This window comes from Argentina silus (assembly GCF_951799395.1).
Source record: "Argentina silus genome assembly, chromosome: 20".
Classification (NCBI taxonomy): Eukaryota; Metazoa; Chordata; class Actinopteri; order Argentiniformes; family Argentinidae; genus Argentina; species Argentina silus.
The window spans coordinates 1,917,896-1,945,748 of NC_139674.1; the positions used below are offsets into that span (position 1 = coordinate 1,917,896).

Consider the following 27,853-nt stretch of genomic DNA (forward strand, 5'->3'; position numbering starts at 1 on the left):
GGTAGGCTAAATGCTTTCCTGTCAAGATTACAACTAATGTCTTCTGACTTTACAATTTGCATAGTTTACTTTGAGCACTATTGACGTTTTCCCCCTCTACTTTCTTGTTTTCAAATGTGTGGTAAAGCACAGGACCTGTAAAAAAAAGGATGAAATGAAACATAATAATCGTATTGATTCCAAAAACATGGAAATATCCTCACGGGCAATGTCAGAATTCTTATAATGACAATAAATTTGACTATCAATGCACTTCTAATGCTAGAAATGTAAAAAAATAAATAAATATGTATATTGGTAGTACCATTTTTGTTGATGTAACCTGCTATTTGTATTTCGGTCTATTGGCGGCAGATGACACGCTGTCACGCACATTTAGTCATTAACAAAATAAGAAGAATAAAAGAGCAGTTTACAATTGGTTAAACGGTAAACGAACGATTGACTGATTGACTGAGTTCAATGCACATTTCATTTGATAATAACACACAAAATAGTAACTATAGTGCCCTCTATAAGTATTTGAAAGAGAAAGCATTTTGTCTTCTTTTACCTCTATACACCAACAGTTTGAATCAAAAATCATGATGTTGAAGTAGAGATTTCAGCTTTAATTCAATATTTTATTTTTTCAGATTGGTTTCACCATTTCACCAAATTCCAACCCTTTTTATACATAGTCCCCCTATTTCAGGGCACCAAAAGTGTTGGAAAATTGGCTTGACAGGTGTTTCTGGTAAGTCAGGTGTGTTCCGTCACATCATTTGCGCAGGCAAAAGAGAGGTGTTAATGTCTAGTATTGATTCTAGGCTTTACATTTACGTTTGTATGCTATTTGTGTCTGTCAACATGGGGACCAAAGATACACTAATGAAAGTCAAGGAAGCCATTATGAGGCTGAAATATCAGAAAATCTATCAGAAACAGACAAATTACCGAAATCAACAGTTTATAATATCATTTGAGATCCGTAATTGCAAATAGGCTGGTAGGCGAAGGAAGACTTCTACAGTGGAAGAATGCTCATAATGAAGAATAAAAACAAAACAACTGTCCCACAGATCAGGAACACTCTCCATGAGGTAGACGTGAATGTGTCAGAGACTACCATATGCAGAATACGTCACTACTACAGAGGCTTCACTGCAAGGTGCAAACCACTAGTTATCCTCAAAAAGGACAATCAGGTTACAGTTTGCTAAAAAGTACCTAAAAAACCTGCAGAGGTCTGGAAGAACGTCTTGTGGAACGATAAGACAAATATTATCATGTACGAGTGATTGCAAGAGGAAAGTTTGGAGAAAAAGGATCTGCCCAAGATTTACAGCAAACCACCTCATCTGTGAAACATGGTGGAGGGGTGCTATGGTTTGGGCATGTATAGCTGCCACAAGGACTGGCTAACTTGTCTTAATTAATGATGTTATTGCTGACAGTATGTTACTGCTGATGTATTCTGAAGTGTACAGAAACATCTTGTCTGCTCGGGTACAAGCAAATGCCTCCAAATTCATTGGATGGTGCTTCATCCTACAGTAAGACAATGACTAAAAACATACTGCCTTAGCAACTAGGGAGTTTTTGAGGGCCAAAAAGTGGAAAGTTCTTGACCGGCCAAGTCAATCTTCAAATTGAAATCCAATTGAACATGTATTTCATTTCCTGATGATAAGATTTTAGGCAAAAAGCCTCAAAACCTCAAAACAACAATTGAAGATGGCTGCAGTGCAGGCCTGGCAGACCATCACCAGAGAGGTTCATTCAGGTTATTAGTAATTCAAAAGCAGGGATGTCACTTTATCGTAGTGTTTTGAGTGACATGAAGTCGGCTGGTGAACAATCAATTTGTCCTCGATTCATGTCCAGCATTCGTTTCAAGCTACCAGATGTGACCATTCAACAGCTGTCTCCTAAAAGAATCTTCCCGGGGGAATGCCCCCGGACCCCCTAGTGACTGTGACTACCCTCCCCGAAAACCTACGGCCTTGCAAAGCACATCTCTCACTTACTCATGTCAAAATACAGCTAAACATTTCCTGTTTCTCTGCGCTGTCTGATACTTGCTGCCTATATGAGCGCTTCGGTTGAGAGAATGTGTGATGACCACAACAAACGATATGAGAGTAGATATGGATATTTTTAGTTGGTCCCCGTTAACCATAAACTACCAACAGGTGTCTGGACAGACCCTGGATGGTTCAAGTCCAAACCATGTTATTTGGTGTCAAGTATTCAAATTTCAGAAAATGACCAATGTTATGGGTTCAGGCAAAAAACATATTTTTTCAATTCAGCCTATGGGAGGTGAACAAATAAAATCTTGATTAACATTACATTTTTGCATGTACAACTTGTCATGGTGCCTGTTGTCATAAAAATTGTGATTTTTAAAGATTTTGAGCATGTGACATGTTGGACCCCATTTTGGGCCCCATTGGGTTTATCTTAGGAACTATTCAATCTGTGAATTGTAAAATATCAGGGGTTTTTGGGGCAAAACAAATAATTTTGTTATGATTATGAAAAAGAAAATATGACGGTTTTAAAAGCTTTTTTAATGTTTTTGGTATTAGGGTCTTCGGAGACCCCTAGTTGTTAAACAATTGAGGAGAAATATCGTATGTTGATGGTTTAAATATCAAGGTATCTTACTCAAACTATTTCTTCATCTCCCCATCAAGCTGATCTGTAGAATCAACTCGATTTTGCCAAATATAAAAGAGATATTCTTTCTATATTCATCGTCATTCTTCGACTCAAACAAGCTGAGAAACTTTGGTCATTTGACGTTTTGACTGCCATTACTCTTATGGCACAGAGCGTGCTCAATCAGTGCATTTCAACACTAGGCTAACTAAAGAACAAGTTTATGAACGGCTTGTTTCAGAATTTACAACAATATTTACTAAATATCAGTTTAATTTTCTACATAGTAAAAAAATGTTTTAACATAGTAGCTAACCAAGTTGACAAAGTACCCTGGCCATTATAGTGACCATTTCTTGGTTTTAAAACACTTTAAATGCACACTTCCAGTACTTCCCGGGACTCTGTTTATTCTCTGGAGACTCTGGTTTCGTCTCTGACTCTGGTTTATTATGAATTATTCCTGGTATTGAAACTACGATTTTAAAGAAAATCTTAATCCCTAGCTCATAAGGTAAATAATACAGTATTTTACTTTTGTAAACCAGGGTTAGTGAAGCTTTAGATACTGCATGTTCTGTGACACAATCACACCCAGCTAACTAAAGTCAATACAGATTCCACTGAAAGCAATTTCTTTCGAACCTTTTGGCCTTTTATTTGACAAAACAACAAAAGGTTGATAAGACGATACAAAACAGACAACAAAATCAACATTCAAATTGTGACAAACACTCAAGGTTTCCATAAAGTGCTAACAAAGAAAAAAAAAGATCCAAACTCACATAGAAGAACGAGAATATGATTAGAAAAAGATGGAGACAACAAAAACATTTTAAAATACCTTAAGAAAATCATGTCAACAACACCTGTTCTGAAAATGATTAAGGGCTTTGCTTGGCCCTTCCTATTCAAAATGTGTTAAAGGCATTTCATCAGTAGTATTTCATTTCATATTTGACCATCTGTGATCATTGAAATCACAATCTGAGTGCTTTGTGCAATTCTTATTTGTGAAAACAAACATTAAAACCATACTGTAACTTCTAGTACATTCTAATGTCACTCAGTAACAACAGTCATTTCTATGGAAGGCAAACAAGGAAGGACATTCCTACATTCATTTGACCCTTTCAAATTGGAAACCATCCAAAACATCATTCACATGTAGGCTCAATTCTGATTCTCGAAATCAGAGCAAGTCCACACGCTCAGTTAATTTGAAGACTCGGATATGACAGACATGTGTCAATGAAATTAAGTTGACTTCAACTAGAAATGGAATGGACTGTTCACTCGGGAAGCAATGGTAAACGGAACACACTTCATGTTCACTCAGAGAATCGGAATTGAGCCAAAGTCTGTTACAGAGACAAATGTTAGTGATTGATTTCATCAATGGAATGTTTGTTCACATTGAAAAAACATAGCTTCTCAAACTTTCATTCCAGTTGTGATAATTGCTGTCAAACATTTCAGAATCTTGATACAGTAACCTGATTATATGAACTCAAAAGCAATGAGAAATTAAAATAGGTTTAAGTAGTCAGCTGCCTTTATGCTCTAAATATAAAAAACACAGTAAAGTGTAGAACAATTTAGACTATAGATCTGATGTTTGAGGCAAATGGGCGTAACCTTTTAACAAAAATGAGTAGATATGACATCACAAATGTGTTAAATTTGAAAGCTCACTAAAAACAATTTGAAACAAAACAATAGCTATTAGCTGATGGTTTACATTGCTTCCATTTAGTGTTTTTTTAATGTTTAATTAATGTCAGGGTCAATGAATTCAACTGCTGTTGATAAAAATGTAGAATTCAGAGATAGTATAAAAAGTGTCCTTTTGAAAATAGGATAACAATAAAAGGAGACAAAATAAATAACGCAACATGAAAAGTTGAACTGAGTCAAAAATCAATTCTCAAACTTAAATTCATAGGTGAGCAAGAGGCGTTTTGAAAAATAAGCAGTAGTTCTATGCTGAAGATGGAAGTGCTGTATGCACTGGTTGGATATACATTTGAGTCATATTGCTGTTTGAATGAATCCACCAGCCTGCTGGTTTAGGACTTATTTAGCGAAACAGTAATGGAAGAACTTAAATAACCATTATGATGCTACACTACATTTCCAAACTACGCCTCACGTCTTCTGCCTTCTCTTGCTCGTCATTTCAAAATAAGGTTCCTCATTTTTGTTCTTAAGATGGGGGCTCTTCTTAATGACGGGACTAATCTTTTGAGAGGGAAGAGCTTTGACGTTGAGGCCTGTTTTTATGGGAGCCGTAGCGGTCTTGGTGGGCTCCAGCATCCCTATCCTGGTAGTGGGTGTGTTGGTGGTGGGAGGCACTTGCCTTTGCCCTGCCTTCTGAGTGGCTGGAGCCCTCTGGGTCGCCTTGCCGGGAGCGACAGAGCTACAGGGGCCAACTAGAACACGCCCAGGGTGACCACCCCGTGGTGGGGGCAGGACCAGTTTAGGGACAGCCCTGGCTGGGGCCTGCCCTTTGCCTTTGGTTGTGGAGTCTTTGCTCTTGGGAAGTGAGGAGGTGAGTTTTGGCATGGTTGCAGGGTTATTCCTGGAGGTAGGCGTTTGTGTCCTGACGGGTTGGGCTGAGGCTGGCCTGGGGGAAGGTGCTACCACACGCGCCCGACGGGCTGCATCTACACGAAGGCGTGAGGCCGGGGAGGCGGGCCGTCTCTGAGACAAACGAGACCGCTGACGAGCGTCTTTCTGGGTAGGGGCCCGCAAGGGGGCCATGGCGGTCTGCAGAACAGGGGTGGTGGAGGGTTTGGGACATTTACAAGAAGGCTCGGGGCACACAGGGCTCCGGGGCTGTGAGGGGACACCGCGGGGCGAGGGCCTGATCTTCAGTTTGGGGGCAGAGGGAGCAACAACTGGGGAACAGGGGGGGAGTGGCCCCCTCTGCTGACTTTGGCCACTGTTAGGGCTGGGTCCCAGCTTTAGTAATCCACCTGGGGACCCAATAGGCAGCACACTAGCCTTCTTGGGGGTTGGCAAGGGCAGTTGGGTGGGTTTCTTGAGTTTCTGTAGGATATTTTTTGGGGTGGCTACTGCTGCTTTCCTGGGCAGAGTAGGAGTTGAGGCTGGAGACGGGGCATATGATGGATATGATGCCTGGCTCACAGCAGAGGTGGGGGTGTGTTTAGAAACTGAAACAGAGGAGGAGGAAGAGGAAGAAGAGGATGGGAAGAGGTTGACAGCGGCGAGTGGATCCATATCAGGTGGTGGAGCCTGAGGTTGGGCATTGAGGGCAACGCCGTGGCCCGGTGGACCCTTCTGATAGGCCTGGATCTTCTGTTCCAGAGTGGTGAACTGGAGCACTCGGCAGGGGTCGTACTTGAGCAGAAAGCCCCTCAGGGTGTCCCAGCCACCTCCCACACGCACCATCACATGCTTCCCATGCAGCATCTGAGGGGGAGAGAGAGAAGAGAGAGAGAGGGGGAGAGAGAGAGAGAGAGAGACTCTTTAAACATACATGACTTGTATCAATTGGTATATGATAGCCCCAAATATTAAACCTATGCCTTTCATGCTAATGTTACTGGAAATGTACAAAAACGTGAAATGTCTACATCCCCCGGTTAATATGGACAGAGATACATGTTTGAACTGCGGTAGGCCAGTGTGCTTCATCACTGGTCCGCAATTGCGATCCAGCCTGCCACATTAGAACAGCATCTCTCATCAGCATTCTAGGTCTACCCAACTACCTGAGCAGAGATTGCATAAACTAGCATGGAATGTGATGCCTTAAACCAAGTTTGGAGTTGACATCAATAAGATAAAAAGTAGAGCATTATTCAACTTTTATTTGAGATATGAATACAGTAACAAATAATAATACTGTCTTTTCAGGGATGGCAGGGAAAGCAAAAGAATTAACAATTCTAAATTGTATTACAGTTGGAGCAAAGGGCAGAAAAATAAATCACCAATTTCATGTCAGTTCTAATCTCAATCAAATGGGCTTCCCAAACAAATACTGTGATAGAATGTATATTTTGGTACAAAGCCCTATGTAGCGCTGCAACTGGGAGGGCAGCAGGTAGCCCTAGGACACAGCCCCTTTGATTGGCACTTCGCTCACTGAAGGAGACAGGGGCGGTCTTCGACAGACAGACTACCATCAGGTCGGAGACTTTAGAAACAATAACACATTTCCCATATCGCCGGTGTTCCCCTTTAAGAGGTCATGCTTTGTGCTGTGCGCTATGCTAAAGTCTGTCTTGTGTATTACACAGGAAATCCAGGTTAGAAGGAAACAGCTGTATAGAAATGCAGAGTATGTTTAGCCCCCCCCCCCCCCCCCCACACACACCTTTCACAACCATAACCGCAACTGATTTCAGCTAGTTCCCTATAAAAGTGTTAACAACGCTATTAGCTTGAGGCCTGGCCCTCGTGGGCAGTGTTGTAATTAATAATTAATCCCTGTTGATGGTCCAGCACTAATTGGATCCAATAATGAGCTTATGGGCCGATCTAGCGCTCTGCTATAAAAGATTATCTATAATGCAAACTAAAGACATGAATAGTGACATTTCATTTGAGTTATGTTTTCTATTATGGCCAGTCCTAACCTTGTAGTGACTGAATTAGGGAAATTCGAGGCAGAAGTTGGTTAGCAAGGGGAAGATCTGTAACATGCTTGCCACACTCCCAAACAGTCAATAGGCAGCTCAAAACGGAACAGCAAATTTTCACTGATCCCCACGTTGGTAGTGTTCTAACAACCGAATTACAATTCCAGGAGAAATAAAAACACTTCAACATGTCGCTTGCTAGCAATGTTAGCTAAGTTGACTGGCTAACACTGACTAATTTGCTCTTTTCAAGCGTTACGAAAAAGGGGAGGGGGTCATTCTCTCTAAACCCTTCTGATCATAGCCAATCAAAAATGTGAACGCACGCAGCCAGCATTCCATCCAAGCCAGATTGGTTAGTCAGACCTCCAAAGGAAGCATAAGAACAATGTGAGACGAGCCCAGTCCTAACAACAGAACATGATATCAACGTTGATCCCAGACCTGAATAAATGTCATCATGTCATGTTCATACTCTGGACATTGTTGACTTTTGGATTCTTGGTGCGACATTTTGCCTGTGCAAAACGCCTTAAGACAAATGCACTGATATCAATTAACACCTATTTTCCTTCAGCAAGGTTTCAGAAAGTGAAGGCAGGTCTCCAGTAATGAATGCGTGGGATAATTAGCTAATCAGAATTTCACTCTAAAATGGACTGATGTTTCCATCCACAGGGTCAAGGTATATATGGAGGGCCAGGGAGTGGTGGAGCCAGAACACGTGTCCTTGCAAGTAAAAAGAACAACCCTTGGGATTAGTGCTCAAGCTGTGAATGGGATTTCTGTGAACAGTAGATATTTGCTGGCTGTTCACAAGGTAGATTACAGGAAAATATGTTTTACTAGCTACGGGCTCAATGCACACTCACTTTCCCTAGGATAAAGTGTGTGTGTGTGGATGACAACACCAAGCACTGAAGTACAGATACAATTACCTGCTGATCAATATAAATTTTCATCCGAAAACACTAGCATTTAAAATGCAAAACAGTTGTTACAAAAACAAAATAGGGGTTTAATAGAGAACATTGTTAGCCGTGGCAGCTTGGTGATAGATTGAGTATTGAGTCTCGAGCTTCACTTTCCCGCACCGACTGTGCCAAAACAAAAATTATGACAAATACATTGATAATACTTTTGTATAATATTTTAATATAAAATATGGGATATTTGGTCACCCTATTAGAGAGTGGGGCTTATTTGCCAAAATCTTTAATGCTGGGCATACACTACACCACTTTTCAAATCGCCAAGTTCATCGTTGGGTCCTTGACCCACTCAAACTACGCCCATCCAGACGTACTGATCCTAGCCCAAAGTTCATAGGGTTTTACTGCCATCATGAAAATGTGTTGTTTTAAGAACCGCCTAATTACTTTTCGTTACAATGAAAGAACCAAAGAACGAGATGACTCGACCAAATGCAAAGTATGTAAGAACCAATCAATGAGCCGGCTTGAATATGGACCACGTAACAAGGAACAATGTTGTTCTAGCTTCAGCTAGACTAGCAGTGTATGCTCAGCACATAATATATGCCATTTAGCTGACACTTTTATCCAAAGCAACTTACATTGCAGTGAGTACATACATTTTTCAGTATATATGGTCCAAGCAGGAATCGAACACACAAGCTAAGCGTTGTTATCGCCATGTTCTACCAGCTGAGCCACATAGGACCACGTCCTCGGCATCATGAAACCCTGCTATTAGAAGAGACAGGCGTTTGTTGGATACTCTGTAGTTGTTGGACTTTTACATGACCAAACGTACTATTTGACAACTAGCACCAGTTTCATAGGCAATCTATGCATGCTGTGTCATGCTTCAGAGCATTCAGTGTGTATGTTTCTCACCCGGATGAAGAGGGTCTTATCACCCAGTCTGTAGCGTCCCTCTGACAGATACTCGATGGACACTCTGTTGGAGCAGTTACAGGTGGGCTCATCCATCATGCCCTGAGAGAAAGAGAGAATAGTAGTTAGACAACTACGACCCGGACACTTTAAAATGTTTCAACCAGGCGCCAGAATACATTTTTATGTGTGTGTATGTGTGTGTGTGTGTGTGTGTGTGTGGGGGGGGGGGGGTTCTATTATGGCTTCTTCATGTTAGGTATAAGGTTTCTCCATTTAATAATATTTTACACATTGATTGATAAATCCAAACCAGTAGCCTACTGGAGTCGCTTCAGCTATTAACCCAATACGGCAGAATTTTCCTACCCCCGAAATTATCATCTTTAGAAAATGTGATCTTCTATAACCAGATTTCATGCAATTCTACATAGCTTTCAACAAGCAGCAGTTCACTTGTTACCCAGCTAGTTTTAGTTTTCATTTTCTAACCTCCAGGGGGAGGAGGAGGGGGAGGGGGAGAGAGGCTACTTACTCCAGGCTGGTAGAGGCCACCGTGCTGGCAGCAGACACTGAAGGTTTTGACAGCTGGGGCCAGCTCTCCTTTCATCAGCATGGTCTCCTCCAACTCTATCTCCTTCTCCAGCTTCACCAGTACAGGAGGCTCAACACCATACCTAACAATTAATCACACATTTTAAAGAGGGACTGCACTGGCTGGATTTTCCTCCTACTGATTTAAAAAAAAAAAAAAGCAACTGAGAACAACATTACACTGTTTAATACATTTTGGGTCTAGAATTGATGTATATGACTACTACCGATGCTACATTGACCGTTTTCAAGAGGAAAAGTTAGTGCTGGAACTAAAGTCTGGACACCCTGTACAGATTAGTTGGAGACTCCTCTAACCAACATGCAGCCACAACACATAGCACTGACACAAGTGTACTACCCATCAATATGGCAGTGGGGAATCTTACGGACTGTAGAAACTATACAGTTCAAAGAAGCCTTTGCGTGCCAGTGTACGAAACAACAAAGGAGGGGTGCTTATTTTTTTTGGAGGGGGGGGGGGGGTTGTGTTGGAGCATTAAATGAAATGAATGAAAAGGCAAGATTTCATATAGTGCTCAAGCTTAATTATGAACAAACAGCTTGTTTTGAAGCCTGAGCTCTATATTAATTAATTCCTGCCTTTTTTTTGTTCGCAGCTACAGTGGTGCATCATACACAAATAATCAACATACAGACAACGGACAAACAAGGTACAAGGTACTTTGTGGCAACGGCACACTAATAAAGCAGCATATCCAGCAACTGGAAACTTACTTGGAGACAATGCGGCCAATCTCCAGCAGGCAAAGACACACCTGGCGAGGCTCCTTATGCAGCACTGAGGAGAAACACAGAACCCAGAACACTAAAAGCTCAATCCCGACTTACATATATGCATATCTCCTGTTAAACAAGCAATTCTGGTGACTTTTGGTGGAGGATAAATGATTAGTGTAAGTGAAAAGCATGAAATTATCGGGTCTCAGATAAATGACACAAGGCCTACCTACGTCCAGACCCAATAAACAGCTGATCTTGAGAGCGTTGCATACATTTGTCAGTATATCAATCCCAACTCATCCAAACCTGTGCTACAATCTAGAAGGCGCCTATGTCAACGTGCACCACTATACAAAGTGATCACATATAGCGGGAGAGAGCGCGCAACACAATGCGAGATGGAGATGGATTAAGGTTTTGGCAATTTTGGCTATTTGTCCCAATTCCCACAATGACAGAAGATGTGTGATGTTATAATGTGGGACATTTCAAAACCATCCAGTCATGTTCATCATGTCACATTCAATCATTCACTGATGGGCGCGTGCTTAATTGCCTCTTATCTGAGCGTGCGCTCTGGCACACTGTGGACCGAGCTCATGATATTAGGAGAAAGTCTGTTCACCAAGTCTGTTCAGTCGGTAAGGTCTTTACTGCACTACTCGCTGAAAAAAAAGCCTCTTTTTTTATTTTTATCACTCCAGTCTAATTGGGTCGGGGCTAGAACCTGGCCCATCAGCTTTCGGGTCTCGTTAATGGGTTCGGGGCTGACTGTGCATGGGTCCGTTCTGGTTCCGGTCTAAGAGAGAGCTAAAACAAATTTAAGAATCAACCTGGCCCCCTCCTACAGCACATGCCTGCTCTCACTGCACTATGCAACTATGACACGCAAACGGAAGACTGTAGCTGAAATCAAATTCAATGTTGTTACCATGACCATTTGTATAATCTGCTGTTTATTCTGTTGTTTGATGTGATGATGTGTTTTTGTACTGACATTTTGATGTCAGGTTTTTAATCTACCCAGGGTGGCAGTAAAGTGACATTGTATTAGGACTTTTAGTTGGAAGCATCAAACAAATCTGGAAGTTAAATAAAATTAACTGATAAGGTTTATTTTATTTAACTTCCAGATTTGTTTGACGATTATAGTCAAATTAAATAAGCATAGGTTGAAATATGTTGAGTAACTGATAAGGTTTCTCAACATATTTCAACCTATGCTTATTTAATTTGACTATAATCGTAAAACATCATGGGTAAGCACAAGACATCATTTTTACCTTGAATAGTTGGTATTTCACTGGAGCGGTCTTTTGAAACAAAGTGGTACATGTGCTCAATCCGTTTGGGTACAAATTGTTTGAACAAGGTGGCTGGATGATAACATGAGCAGGATCTTATGTCTCAGAGTCTAACCCAAGCTGTTCCTGAGACTCATTACTTGTAATGAGGAGTATCCACACAGGTAACTTAGGAGGATTGTACCCCACAATGGATCCTATTATATCATTAAGTGGTAAGGCTTAAAAGGAAAGCTAGACAATGGCTGCTGAGGGTGCATCTGCTCTGCAAAGTCATCAAAGGCTTAAATTCCCATGTCCATTTGACCAGATTACGCCTTGGGTAAAGGACCCTTAATCAACTTCACAGAGAATGCAAACAGGAATGGTGGGACTATGGGTCCTGTAGGCCCTGCTGTATCCCTGTAGCACCACAGTGCTGAACCACAAAAGTCTAAATTGGTTTAGACATACAGCTAGATAACAAGCAAACTTGTTCCTACAAGACACCATTTATCCATTTGCACCATTTTAAATTTATTTAAAAAAAAAAAATGTGTGGTCAGGTCATAGCCAGCCAGGCTGCCCGCCCCTGTAAGTTATAATTACATTGTTTACAAACAATGGAGTAAAACACGCTTATATTTTGGGTTCTGCTGGGGTAAGACTGTTGAACTAGGCATGAGGCATTTATAAGTAATATTCCTCAAGAATCAAATGGCTATATCTCTTGAATTGATGTACCAATCGCAGATTGCCCTTTTACGTTTTTTAACACTAGTTGTCCCTAAGAGGTCCACAGGCTTGCGACACTTTATAATAAAATAACTCTGCTATTGTGAAACCCATGTCCCCCTCCTTCCCTAGATGTCTGTTTTTAACATAATAGCGTTTTAAAATTTCAAATCACACAGAAAAAAAAATGCAGTCAATTTTCATGACTACCACAGCTGTTTTTGATAGCTAACATCTCCAAGTGACGTCCTGAGACGCGATTAACAACTGCTCCCAAGCCTTACCGTAGCTTTACCCTCATCATGGATTCGAAATCGACCTTACAGTTATGAATGGCTAACCCATTTGAACCATAATGAGTCGCACACAAAGACACACACAATAACACTTATTTGCCTGATCAATGCGCAATAATATGTGAATAGAAGCCAGCACCCACCCAGCCTCCAAGGGTACCCTTCCTCACACCCTATGATGTCTCCCCATGTGTGTACACTATATAGACTATACACTATTTTTGTATGAAAAAAACACTCTAAATGTATTGTGTAGCAAGCTACAGTACAGTTACTAGCATAGAAAAGTTGTTTTTTGTAGGCAAAAGCGTGTTTGGTGGACAAGCGCTTATTCTTCCCATAAAGCGCATGGTATTGCACCAGTGTATGAAATGTGCTAATAAAGTTTGATTTGATCTGGTAACAGTTCTTACCTAAGCCCTCTGACTCGAACAGGTAAGTCTCCTCCACACCTATGTGGCGGCACCAGCCTAGAAAGTTGGCTGTGTTATCGCGGGCGAAGAAGGACCCTGGAGAAGCATCATTCTTGCATGGCACCTTCCTCATAGGAAACTGCAGGGTAAAAGGAGTGCCATTTGTGCAAACCATTAAAACGTGTGTATCAACAGAAATGTAAACAATAGAGCAAATGTAAATGCTCTCATGCAAATAGTACTTGATTTTTGTGATGCATCTGTAGTGTTTCAAGAATTTAGGCATATTTTTAAGTTAGATCATCTGTTTACAAAGTTTCATATGACAAACACACAATAAAGTTATAGTTTCCTAGTTTTTTGGTTATGATAAAGTAAAACACCAAAAAAATCTCATTAAGATTAGTAATGATTGTGGGAAGATTCATTTTGAATCTTCCAAATCAAGGGGTGCATTTCATTATTTGAAATTACCAGAAATATTACAGATGACCAACAGAAAAAGTTGACTGGCCAGCCTATTTGTCCCACAGCTTTCATGTTGCATTGCTGAGCTCATGCGCAGGGTAAAGCTGAAACATCTCTGAAGTCATCCCATTTCCCATGGTAACATCATATTGGTGAGTCTACCTTCAAGGGCCATTCTAAATGATGAACATGCGTCTTCCTGGCTCACCTTGCCCTTATCTGAGGGGTCACACTGGGCGATTCTGCTCTGCAGCGCTCCGATCAACTGGCACAGCTTCACCCCATTATTCAACTCCTCCATAAAGTGCTCTGTTCTCACTTCCTTACCTGTGTGTATGTGTGTGTGTGTATGTGTGTGTGTGTGTGTGTGTGTGTGTGTGTGTGTGTGTATGTATCACATATATGTGTGTGTGTGTGTGTGTGTATTGTTGGGAGTTGAGAGTGGGACAAGAAGGGTTAAGAAGAGGGAATGGTCATTTCAGGCCAAATGCACAAACAATTTTCAGCATTAACAATAACAAGCATAAAACCATTAGCCACAAATACGGCACCTTGTCTATGAACGTTTTTTTTAGGAAAACATTGACAAAAACAGTAACTCTGAATACAGGTAGCTAAGGTCACAGTGCACAAACTCCTTCTAGTCAGAGTAAACAGATCTTGAATCTTGATATTGAACTCATGGAAAAGGCCTTGTCCCTACTCCACCTTTACTTCGATCCCAAGGTAAGTTTCAAAAGAGCTCCCTTCTGGGCCATCTTACATTTCCCTGACTACTATATTCAGCCTTGTCATACATTTTCACAACTAGATAGTGGTCGGAAGTCAAGCCAAGTCCATGTTCAGTGTTTGACCCTTCCGTTGTATACAGATCCCATCATCATAGACAGTTTCCTATTCATTTGGGGTTGAGGCCTGCTGATGTACTTCTAATAGGGTAGGGTCCGACCATGGCCAGTCCAAGTCTTACCCAGCATGCCACTGAGCCAGATGGCGAGGTCCTCCTGCATGGGCACCAGTGTGGCCTTGTGGCGGACGGACAGCCACTGGTCGTACTGGAACACGTCTGCCAGGCCTGGGCCATGGCGGGCCGCCAGGGGGCTTCGAGGGGCCTGAGGGGGGGCATCAAACTTCTCACCAAACCACACCTGCAAGTGGAGGGAGGAGAGAGAGAAGGGGAGAGGAAGAAGTGAGTCATCAAAATAATAGATTAAAGATGTTTTGCACAAATAAAATAATATACAAACCTTTTTGCTCTGATGAAAATATGCTTTGATTCAGTGTCTTACAGGTTGAGGACAATAAAGATAACTGAAACATCTGAGTGTTGAGGGTAACTGACACACTTGAGTATTGAGGCGACATAAGAACCTGAACTTAAAAATGAGCCCCCAATGCTCCTCGTGTCAGATGAGTGGATCTATAGTTGTATTAGCTCCTTGTTTAGAGGATCCAAAACCACTCTAGTTCTCTTTGCTCATGTGAAATAGAGTTACTGCTTAAACACTGCAGTGCAATTCTAATACGCAATGTTTGAATCCTGGCATTTTGTCAATAAAACAGTGCATTTTGTTTTACATGTCTGTAGTGATTTGAGAGAAGTCAGCTGAGGAGGGAGGGACTGCCTGGAGCAGAGGCCCATATCCTGCTTTGCTATGGGGTCAGATCAGATTTATCTCCACTGTCTTGCTATCTTAGAATAGCCTATACTCTCATTTACTACCGTCCTTGCAGAGGAGTAAAGCTTGAAAGATGAGACAGATGAACATGCTGACATTGATTATTCAACCATAGTTTTAGTAAACACATTCCACATCATGCAAATGCTATTTGCAGTTTAAAAAAACTCCCATTGGAATATGTCTCATTGAGTCTATTACAAATATTACGGTGGCTGACTTTTTTGCTCATGTGAATTGGAGCACAAAGAGACAGAAATATTCTTTGAGCCATGAAGTTGACAGTGCAGCTGTTCTATCTGGTCAATGCTTGGTACAGCATGACAAACTGATACTTTAACTAGGGTTTTGAGGCTCACAGAGAACAGACTTTATTGCCCTTTAGTTGTTGTTTTTTTACAACAACCCTACAAGTCACCTCTGACCCTTGGAGGGGGCAGGAAACAGGGATGCCCCATTGTCAGAGATATCGGATATCACATAAAACATCCTGGATTGAGGAGCGCAGACAAGAGCGAGTAGGCTTACATAACACTGTTCTGAGGAGGAGGTGCTTGGCGTACTCAGCAACAACATGTGGCTCCCCCCGTTCACACTAAATGAAGCTAATTAGTGAAAAGTGTTTAGTTTACATAAACAAGTCCAGATTGGATTACCATGCCTTTGGGGATTATGTCTGGACTCCACACTATCACCTGACTGGCTGACTTCACATTAAAATGCACATTTAACCCTCTCCTGTCCTAGGCAGCAGAATCAGTGAGTATATTGTAGTGTTGTCATGATACCAAAATGTTGACTTCGATACCGATACCATCTTAAGTATCATGATTTCAAGTCTTAAACGATACCATAATGAGATTTGATTGCTGAACAACAAATACAACAACACAAAATAATTATGTACATTTTTACATTCATTCATTGACACAAAATATAAGGTTATATTTGTCAATCTGTCCATAATACAGGCCCAGGTCTTATCTCAATTACATTCATATTCCAAGTTACGGTATGTAGATTTGAACCTAATCTTGAGACATTTTTAAATTTAACTCAGATCACAAGAAGAATACATTAACATGTACAGGGATGGAACATCAGGCAAAGGCACATGATCACAGGTCACCAGGAGAGGAGTAGACACTTTTTTAAACATACTCGCTTGCTTGACTGAATATTTGAGGACATGCTGAACTTAATTTCCATCCCTGAACATGTTATGTGATCGAATCATGTATCTAAGCATATCCTTAGCTATCAGACCTCTTCGCTGACCTCTCGTGATTTGAACTCCTAGTAGAGGTCGCGATGCCTATAGGGAAGATGCGTTGCCTCCCTTTGACTGCATGGCCTTGTAACATCTTTTACAAATAGGCTTTGTGATTTCGGTCGGCTCGCCGTCATCATTGGCTCTCTACGCAAAGTAATGATTTCACTTTGGCATCCTTTTTATCAACAAGCTGGGGACGGCCAACATCGACACTTGCGACTTCCATACTTTTCTTCCCTCCTTCTTGTAAACGCAGCGTGTGCGATTGTTTAGTGTTGTCTTTCCCAGCCACTCGCCCACTTTGCATGCAGAGCGCACTGCCCCCCTCCCCCCTGTGAGCAAATAGCCAAATTACACTATATAATAGTGATAATATTCCGCACTGTTCAAACTAAATACTGCGTCAGGCATTTATGGTAAAAAAAAGAAAGAAAAAAGAAACGGTTCTAAATGTTCTTAATATAGAACCGTTGTCAAAGCAGGGTATTGTGATACTTTTATGGGACCGGTATATCGTGCAACACTAGTATATTGAAGTATGTTAAGCTTTCAACCATTACTCGGGCTAGTGCGTTCTGGAACGTCTTCAGGGTTCTCCCCTAAAATTGGAGGAGTGGCGCTGCGCCACGCTGTGAACTGGGCGGCGCCACGATGTAAAAATTTCAAGGCAAACTAAACAATATATTCAGTAATGATAGTGAATCTTTGATCGCCAACGACATGTTTTGTTAAAATTATGTTCAAAAGTCGGCAACAAGTCATTGGTGACAGGCCATCGGATCAGTCACCGGTTTCCCGGTGTGTTCTCCCTTTTAAAGGCCAACCCAGGTTTCTCAGACATACAGAACATAGCTACGTTGCCTAGGAAACTCCTGGGTTTACAGTCTGGTATGAACAGGCCTTTTTGGGGGAAACCAGAGCAAAACAATCCCAGGGAAAAGGGTCCAATCAATGCTGGAGTGCTTCAGAAAGGTGAATCGTCCAGAAGGTTCCAGATAGAAATTAAAGTGGGTGAGGAGTCAATTCAGAATTAGCCTCAATTAAATTCATGCATTGACATTTAAATTGAAAAAACCTCCAGGATGCAGAATTGAAATAAGTGGAATTTAATTCCATGACATTCAAACTCATATCAAACATATAAGGGTCAATCATTTGGACAAATACAGTATACCCCTACCAGTTTCTGTGTTGTAACTGTAGCCTAACTAACTCAAAGATGTGACATTTTATTATAGTGTACATTTAGTTATAATTTACTTATTTTACCTTTCATTGTGGAGTTTATTTTATTTTAAATTGTTAAATAAATGGAAGTATGTAGTTTGTAGACTACAAATAAATGTAGTTAAAGGGGCAGTCCAGTGAAAACTGCGATTTATATCTAATGTTGACGTGGAACGTTTCCACTCCAGGGATTAGTCAGGCCCATATCAATAATCGGAAACTTGCAATCTGTGTATTAAAAGAGTAGCAATGAAAATAGATTGGTGCTTTAGCAGGAGACTGCGTCAAAAATAGGATTCAGTGAAATTGATAGTGAGCAATCCTCATCAATGGTCGATTTGAGGAGAGAAGCTTGACGTTGTTGCAAAGTGCAGCTGCTATCTAGCGAACGTTAGCTAGGTATAAAGCTTGTAAGCATTTTGTTCACATGGAGCTAGAAGTAATGTGATAGCTAGCCTACTTTGTTTTGGGTGGTTAATATACAGAAGTCTAGCAGTATTTGTTACTGCGGTAGCCTATCGTGTATTCGGTAATGTTACGTGAGTAATGTTACATGAATACATGAATTATTATTACGCTGAATGGAGGCCTAAGATAAAACCGTCTTGTTATAATTTATTTTCAGAATGCATATCAAGTTTCAAGTTTCAAACTTGCATATCTCATAGCAGTTTGTTGTTACCGAGGCATAGTATGCAGCTGAATTCACTGCAATTGGGGTTGGCTGTGCTGCCCCTTTAAACAAGACATTCACAAAGTACTTTACTTGATAATAAGCTTGTATGTCTTGAGAACTTAGAATGGAGGAAAAGCAATGGTCAACAAATGCGCTGTTTAACTCTGGCCATCTTGGTACTCTTGAGTTTGAGGAATGTCCTCCATTGCACCAAAATGTTTACGATTACCTGTATGCCAGCCTGCACTGCCATCACTGTAATCAGAGTGGGTTCACCTCTTCATTCTGTAATACAGAGATAAAAGAGGTTATTAATGCAATGCAGTACATTTCACAAAGACCTGCTTACAGTTTAATGGAATGCATTTAAATCACATTGGCACGGTACAAATCCCCAAACTAACGACAAAATATCACCAAATAGGACCGCTTAGAGAAAAGTATCTGTCACTTGATATACATCATTGTTTACCTAAAGTTAGTCTAGCACACATATTGATTGGTTGCATGTGCATCCTGCTCCTCACCACATTAGCCTTGTGTGCATTTGGGTTTCAATCTCTCTGGGCAACACGTTTGGTTGAACTCCCCCTCTATTACAGTCTGCTTTTGAGAAAAGGGTTTTCCACTCAGTCTGTTCTCATCAATCTGTCTCCAAGTGCAAACAAAGACACCGCTTTACAAGGGCTTGTAAGCAAACATCTGCATCTGACACACATGGTGAGGACTTTTACATCCCTGGGGCTGAAAAACAGTTGACAGCACAACCCTCTAATTAATGCCTCACTGTAACTTCACTTAAAGTAAAGGCTTCCCTTATAATTGTCCAGCATCTTCAAATAGATTCTGCAAGAGTTTTCTTTTCACAGGATATAGCCTAGTCTGAATTAAAAGAGGCATATCTTGGAAGGCACTCTATTGAATCCCACTGCATCCCGGATATCTGTTTACATCTAAGGCGGTGTTGTGCAGTTATATCTAAACAAGAACTTGAAGCCAAACCAGGGGCTTACAGTATGTGCAAAATGCATGAGTTAGCCTGAATGAAGGCTTTGTTGTACCTTAAAGCAAGACATGGTTCATTACAGGGATAATGACGAAGCAGAAATGACTCAGTATAAACACAGTCAATTCAGTGTGTTTACAAATCTCTGGGTAAAGTACAGAGCATGTAGTGTTATTGGATGAGACTTTCTCATGAGTCAGAGTGCGTTCTACAGGATGTGAAGGATTAGGCTACCTCCATGCTGCATCATTCCCAAAAATGTGTGTTTGTGTGTGTGTGTGAGAGAGAGAGTGCAAGAGAGACACACAAAAAAGCAAGCTGCCTCCTCTGTGTGTACCATTGCAAGGGGTTCTGACACTGACAGTTGAGTCAACACAGCTGAGGACCCCCACCCCCCCTCCCTGCGACAAGACAAAAAAAAAAAAAAAAAAAGAAACTCCTGACAAACCCCGAAAAATCCCCCTCTCAGCATTCTCCAAACAGACAAACACAAACCAATGAGAAACTTTTCTGTGCTATGTTTACACAAAAATGTCATCATGCACCAGAAAAGCAAGCAATTTGACAAGTGCAAATGAAGATATCATATATACATCATCTTCCAGCTACTTGAAAACAACTGCATCCGGCTATAATGTTTTGCTCCTGGCACGGAGGACAGAATGACAGCATTCCACAGAAGACTTACCTTCAGACAGGAGACAGACAAACTGGTCCTGCACAAAGGAGTATGTAGCCCCCCTGTTTGTTTCGACCGCGTCGCCACCCTTAACTGCCCAGAGAACGTGCACGGTCCTAACGGTTCAGACTTCAGCTCTTAACGAGTGCGAAAGAGCGAGCAAGCGCAAGAGAGAATAACAGAGGGAGGAGAGAGAGAATGAAAGGAGGAGGAGTAGTGGGGGTTTGCGAGAGGAGAGCCTTGACTAATGAAGTGGCTCCGCTCCGCTTAGCACTGAACCCCCCCGCCCCACTCCAGTCGGTCCCTCTCACAAAGCACCCATTGTTACACACACACACACACACACACACACAACCCCCCCCCCCCACACACACACACACACACTCCGTCATTCCTGAACTTTGCAGGCCATGCAACCAGGAGAACCAGGCACTTCCTCTCTCCTGCATCATCCTGCCTCTCTACCTCCCACCTTCACACCCAAAAACCAAATCACACCGGAAAAGGTTGGGGTGGGAAGCCTGATACTGAATGGCAGACTTTTGATAAATAAATACAAATATTAAGCATATAACTCTGCTATCCTGCATATGCTTTCCCCTGTGAAAATGTTTACATAGGGTTTTGAATAGGCAATAATAAAAAGTATTTAACCTTTATTTGACCAGGAAGTCCCATTGAGATCCAGTATAACACACTCCAGACATTGCACAGTCGAGACAAAAACTAACTAACTAACATATACAATAGAGCAAATACAGTATAGGGTGGCAGACACAGTGCCCTCCATTAGTATTGAAAAGAGGAAGCATTGATAAAAAGTATCTAGTAAAAAGCCTGCAGAGGCCTGGAAAACGGTCTTGTGGACAGACAAGATTAATATTATCATGTACCAGAGTCATTGCAAGAGGAACATTTGGAGAAAAAAGGATCTGGAGATATGCAGCATACCACCTCATCTGTGAAATATGGTGGAGGGGGTGTTATCGTTTGGGCATGTATAGCTGCCACAAGAATTGGCTAACTTAATTTGAGAATTTTACTGCTGAAAGCAGCATCAGAAGTGTACAGAAACATCTTGTCTGCTCGAGTACAAGCAAATGTCTCCAAATTCATTGGATGGAGCTTCATCATACAGTAAGACAATGACCCAAACATACTGCCATAGCAACTAGGGAGTTTTTCAGGGCCAAAAAGCGCTAAGATCTTCAATCTTCAAGTCAATCTTCACATTAAATCCAATTGAACATGCATTTCATTTCCTCAAAATAAACTGAAGGTTGCTGTAGTACAGGCCTGGCAGAGCATCACCAGAAAAGATACCCAGTGTCTGGTGGGGTCCATGGGTAGACTTCAGGCAGTTATTGCATGCAACTGATTATCGACCAAATACTAAACATGAGTACTTTATTTGGACATTACAGTATACAATACTTTTGGAGCCCTGAATTAGGGGAGTATGTTTAAAAAATATTGCACTCTCTCAATGGTGAACACAATCTGAAAAAACCCAATGAATAAAGCTGAGAATCTCTATTTTGATCCACCAGTAATTGATTTAAAATCCAAACTGTTGGAGTAGAGGTAAAAGAAGACAAAATGCTTCCTCTTTCCAATACATGGCACTGTAGAGACTTGACTAGATTTGAGTGTGGAGGCGTTGGTAGAAGTCACAAAGGACAAAAGGAAAGCACTTGACTCTAGAATGCTCTGCATCTGGGGCCCTGGCGCAGGCTGAGACGCCTCCCAGTGGGGACCAAAAGGGCACATTACCAAATGTCAAGAGAGGGAGACAGAACAGAGAGGAGGCGGCAAAAACAAAACATGTTTTATGCTCAGGGTTGGTCGACATGAATTTGCGGTGGCACTGTGGAAAGGGCAGGGCTCGTCACTGACACGGGAGTACTGCCACGCACATTCTCCAGCGTTTGCCAGAATACTATCAAACAAACCCCTTCTTCTAACCATCCCTCCCCAAACCAGTAGATCAAGAAAGAGGTTTTGACCAACTTTAGTCTAAACAATTCATGAAGTACTAGTAACCCTGAAATTAGTGGGTTACTTGTTTTGGGGTTTAAATGCAAAATCTGGGATTTGTTGGGCTGTTAATAGTCATTTCAATTAATGATTCATTCTCACTAGGCAAACTAAACCATGATCATTTTCTCATTATCTTCCTTTTTATAGCTTGTATTCAATGTTCTTTGTTTCTCTAATAGAGCTGGTGTCAGAAGTAGGGGGGGCTGCCACATGTTCCCCACGCAGGTCATCTCAACAGCCTCAGTAATCATTTAAGAGGATCAGAGGCTATTCCAGACATGGCAGATCCTCCACCACACTCCCTCAAACTATCAACACACACAGACGGCACGTGGCACAAGCATGGACCTCAGGGGTGACAGAGTGTGTGTGAGAAGGTGTTTACAAGTTTATGTAGACCTAATGAGCACAGGATGGGCATGAGGTAGTTACAGTAACACTGTGCATGTGTGTTTGTTAAAAGGCTGCAAGGTAGTATGTGTGTTTGTTAAAAGGTTTTAAGGTAGTATGTGTGTTTGTTAAAAGGTTTTAAGGTAGTATGTGTGTTTGTTAAAAGGCTGTAAGGTAGTATGTGGGGCCTTGGGATACACTCCTGCCAAAAGAGGTTCACTAAACCATTTCTCCCAAGAGAATACCAACCCCTCCTCCATGGAACTGCTCCTGCTGAGCCCTTTGTGTGTGTACCTTATTGACCTGTCAACGTGGATGGAAGAGCCTTCAGGCTCAGCTGGAGCTCAGACACCACCCCCAACGTCATGGGGTCCAGATCCATGGGGATATGGATTCATATTTGCCTGAAAATCTATAAAGTTTCAATACCAGAAACAATGCATATTTATTATACAGAGAGTCCTGGGAAATACCACATAAATCAGAAGTGCCCATTTAAAGTGTTTAAAACTGAGATATGGACACTATAATGGCCTGGGTTCTCCTCAAAAAATGTAAGCAGGGCGCTGTGCCACTTTGTCTGCGCCACTTTGTCTACGCCACTATGTCTACGCCACTATGTAGAAATGTCAGCGCAAATTAAATTGTAATGACAGAGTAACCATCTTTGATCCCCAATGACATTGTTGTGAATTGCAAAACAGGCCATTCATAAACTCTGAGCATTGGTCATGTTGGTCAGTTAATTCAGCAGTAGGCTACCTGGACACAGAGCGCCCTCAGGACCCACAGTAGCACACTGAGTAAGGGCAGTCAAACTAAAGTCAAATGACCAAAATTGCTCAGCTTGCTAGATAACCTTCTTCAACCAATGACAAAATATCTATATTTGGCAAAGTCGAGTTGATGATTATACAGATAGTTGATCAGCTCATGAATAGCGGGGTGGAAGTGTATAAAATAGCAAGGTACTGCATCTTACGTATTTTTACATGAATAAGCGAGAGACTTTGATAATGCAACCTATGGATTAGCGTACAGAATAAAGTTAGGAATTTTCATGCAAGACAGGAGTCAAGTCAGTGGGATTGGGACTGGATAGGAAAATAGCCAAGGCTCTAGAACAGGAGAAGATAGCTTCTCTGAATTGTTAACAGACTTCATGTTTGTGTCACAAACATACAAGTCTCTCGACAATTCATATAGGCCTACTGTAGGGGTTTCCTGTAAGGTTAACAACTGCATTCAGGTCGCGTGTACAGTCGCTTGTACTGTCAGTTATGTGTGCGCTTTGTGTTGTAAGAAATTTCGGAATTTCCCAGGACTCGTCATTTCACATTGTCATGAAATGTGAAGTGTTCCCAGGACAGTCCTGGGATCCCGTTTACCCATATTAATCCCTTTCGACATTCATGTCCATCCCTCCTGTCATCCCTCTCTATATAGATTTAACCCTAACCCAAAAATTTGATTTGATCTTGAATTAATGAGATCGCATGATAAAGAATGCTCAGTGAAGAGCACTGAAAGGGTAAAACTACATGCTTCACCTTAAAAAAGATAAGAAAGCAGAGTGGTAGTCCTCTCTTATGACAAACAGTGGGTGGACATATTACACTGAGACAGCCTTCTTTTTGTCCAGCTCCTGTGCCATGTTTGTTTGTGCAAATGGCCTAACTCTCCTTTCAAGCAGGATTAGGTCTCTGCATATGACATGTCTTATGCCCAACCTCTGTGTCCTTCAAGAGGTGTCATCTTGGAGGTAAGAGGTCGCCAGGAAAGCCCCTTGAGAGGCTTGAGGGGGTCTCATCCGAGGGGCACCACCTGCCAATCCCATTTACATTTTCTCTGTGCTAATCCATATTAGGTCTAGGCTGCACACCAAGGCCCTCCATGGAGGGACAGGGTCGTTTGTCTGTTTGGAGATGCCACTTTAGAAAACTGGTCGAGAAAGCTTAGACCCAAACAAAGTGAATAAAGTCGTTCTTGCAATATAGTTCTAATACATTACTTAATTGAACAGAGGGCAACAGTGGGTTCATTGAAATCTTAATGGGGAGTGGGGTGGGGGGGACTACTCTAGTAGTGAGCCGGATTAAATAGCAATTCAACCCAGGCTGACATGGGCCATCACAGGCAGAGACACCCTCAGAAGCCCCTCCCTACCTTCAGAACTGTTGGGCAGGTGAACTGCTTCATTTCAAACAGCACTCTACTGGAGACCGTTACAAGACCGTTACTGACCTCATCTGAAACTATCTGGGCCAGCAGCCATACCACCCTGCACTTCACAAATTTGCTTTTACAAAATGTTCGGGCAGGGTATAAAATGTAATTTTTCATCTACCAGTCAAGGTGTCTGGTGGATGAGAAAATTCAGCAGCCACTCTGATTTTTGGGATAAGGAGCAGATTAGGTTTCTGTGTGTGTGTCTACAGGTGACACAGACCTACTTGTATGTTGTTGTTTTTTTGTTATATTTCTTTTGCTGGCAAAAGTGCAGGCTATTTTCTTTTGTAATAATGAAAGACCCTGAAAACCACAAATGCCATTGATTTAAATCACATTAAATTAAGAGTTTCAACGGCAGATTTAGTTTCTTGTGTTTTATGAGTTATATAAGTTGATAAAAGTACACTATTAACTTAATGAGAGTGTTATCGGATGTAAATCCACTTCACTTACTGTAGCTCAACAACCAAAGGAGATTTTTTCAAACTCAAGGTATCATATGATAGCTAAGACCCCAGTCTTTCTACAGACACATTTTAATCTTAATTTGGAGCAGATATTTAACAGTTTTGGGGAAATGTGGTTAAATAAGAAATCCAGGGAGATTTTAGGGTCATTCTGTTACCGAACTTTGAATCTGCACAGAGATTTCTTTCTTAAAGTAAATAAGTGTTGTTGTTTTTTTTGGAATTGTTAGAAGTAGGCCTTGTGCATAGAGTTGTATAGTTTGTTAAACTTTGCAATCAAGGGTTTTCATTATGCATACATTTCAAAGTGAAAAATTTAGTCCCTGGATCATTCTGTTACTGTGGAATTGCCCTCCTGTAATATGTACCAAGCTTTCTCCAAGTACATTCCCTACAACTGAGAGGCAAGGCTAGCCCACCAGAGCAAAAACCCCCTCAAACAAGTATGTTTACCCTACAGTCCATCCATGTGTGTGTCCCAACAGTCAATTCTCTCCTTACCATTGTAACTAATTAAGCAGATGTTCCCACTCACATCTTTTCTGTCTTGTCTTCCTTCCCTCTCCCCCTTCTCACTGGTCCCATTATAACTCCCTTGTCAGCTGTACCCTAAAGATGAGGGGATGAGGGGTAATCCAAGATTTCATTATGACCTCTATTGTGTTCTGGCACTGCACGGCAGCCCATATGGGCTCATGTAGGGGTTTAACCCTGATTAAGCCATTGGTATAGTCTGTGGCATCAGGGAGATTTTCTGGTCCACTACCTTCTAGAGACCATGCTGCCCCAAAATATGAGGTCCTTAATGCCAGAAATCAGACTGGTGGTGTTTAGGCCTAGATAAAATCAGACCAGTGATTCATTATTATTATTATTATTATTTGTAGTTTACCATATATTCAATTAGTACTGAGAACGATGCTTAAGTGTTATTTGTTTATTTTGTCACCAAGGCCCATGTCAGAATGAGGAATGAGTCTGATAAAAAGAAAAGAAGAGTTGAGTATCCAACCAAAATGTGGCATATCCTTATCTATAAATCAACCATGTTTTGAGTCATTTCTATTGGTGAAATAGTCTTCCTCTGTGGTTGCACGGGAAGCATCTGCACAACATCTGATCTTTTTTTTTTTTTTTTCACCCTAGCAGGAAACTCTGAAACTGCAAGACAAACACTAGCTAGCTATGTAGTTTGAACTCTCTCTCTGGGGCAAAAAAGGTTAACAATTTAAAAAGGGGTGTAGACTTCCAGTAGGCACTGTACAGAAATCCAATCAATTATTTTATTGTTTTAATGTAACAACAACAGCATAAATTGCCACGTGAGTTTATTCTGTGTATTAGGTGTGACAATTGACTGCATCCATGTTCTTTGCCCCAGCACGGAGGCAAATGTAACTTTGGGCTTTTTGGATTGCAATCAATACTGTAATGCAAACTGTAGAAATCTAAATGGTATGAATAGACAAATGTACGTTTCTTATATTCAAAATGACTAGGCTAGGTCTCTGAATAATGCAGCTTTTTGTTTTACAATTCTCCGCTCTCCTCTATATGTCCATTGATTGACATTATGTAATCGCATTTCAAACCGTCCGCAGTCTTCAAGGTAGTCACGACAACAAGGCAAAAGTCGCGGTGAGTCATCATCATCTTGTACTACTATCTAGCAAAAAGTGCCGTCTGGTCTGGCCGACTGCCCCCTGCAGTTTGGAGTAACGCAGGACAAACTAATCATATATGCCATTTAGCTGACACTTTTATCCAAAGCGACTTACATTGCAGTGAGTTCATACATTTTTCAGTACATATGGTCCCAGTGGGAATCGAACCCACAAGCCTAAGTGTTGTTAGGTGAGGAAACACCTGCGCTGATTGCGCTCACCTTGATTAGTGTCCTCCTCCATTCATCTGAACTACTGGGGGCAGACCAGACCGCACTTTTTCTGATAGTAGATGATGATGATTTGTCGTAACTACCTTGAAGATGAAGATGAGGGTCGGTCCCCCCCCCCCAATTTGGGACATTTGAAAGAAAAGTAAGAAGAACCTCATACATCGCCATACGTGGCTACTGTACAGTGCAAGCGTAAATACTGGGATTTATTCAAGTATCTGGAGTAAGATGATAAAATATAGGCCGCAATAAATAGTTTAAACATGTATTTCCTTGCAGTTTGTATCCATGCCAACACGCCGAAACAAGTCTTACCAGCTGAATGCAGCTGCATGGACACAACGTTTCCCAGGAATATGCTGCCAATCAATAAGTTAATCAAATAAAGTTAAAATCTTCTGAGCGATGATAGTGTCCTTTGATCTGAGTGAAGCAGAGCCATTGGATCGTTACTTTCTTCCTCGTGGTTTCGGGAAAGAGAAAAAAGGAAAACAGCACGGGTACAAACTGACTAAACCATTGAAGTTGTTTTAACTCACCAGCATTGACGTAACGTTAACCTCTTTGTAAAGTATTCCGTCCCTTGTGTAGATTTTATTCATCTAAAACATGTACATGAGTCGACACGCGTCGTTCTTG

At 41.4% G+C, this 27,853-nt stretch overlaps 1 protein-coding gene across 1 annotated transcript; it reads right to left on the bottom strand.

Moving 5' to 3' along the window:
- Positions 1-3,338: 3,338 nt before the first annotated feature.
- Positions 3,339-27,853, bottom strand: gas2l3 (growth arrest-specific 2 like 3). The gene is made up of 9 exons (XM_083692456.1): positions 27,754-27,853; positions 18,733-18,788; positions 14,619-14,796; positions 13,857-13,975; positions 13,181-13,319; positions 10,448-10,511; positions 9,651-9,792; positions 9,116-9,217; positions 3,339-6,081 (listed from the first exon to the last, which is right to left on the bottom strand). The coding sequence occupies exons 2-9, from the start codon at positions 18,754-18,756 to the stop codon at positions 4,795-4,797; spliced, it is 2,055 nt and encodes a 684-aa protein (XP_083548582.1). The 5' UTR covers positions 18,757-18,788; positions 27,754-27,853; the 3' UTR covers positions 3,339-4,794.

Coding starts and splice junctions, on each gene's coding strand:
- gas2l3 (XM_083692456.1), bottom strand. CDS start 18,756: ATGGCAGTGCAGGCTGGCATACAG. Junction 10,512..13,180: donor GTTCGAGTCAGAGGGCTTAG/GTAAGAACTGTT, acceptor GTTTCTCCTCAG/TGCTGCATAAGGAGCCTCGC. Junction 9,793..10,447: donor ATTGGCCGCATTGTCTCCAA/GTAAGTTTCCAG, acceptor ATTAATTGTTAG/GTATGGTGTTGAGCCTCCTG.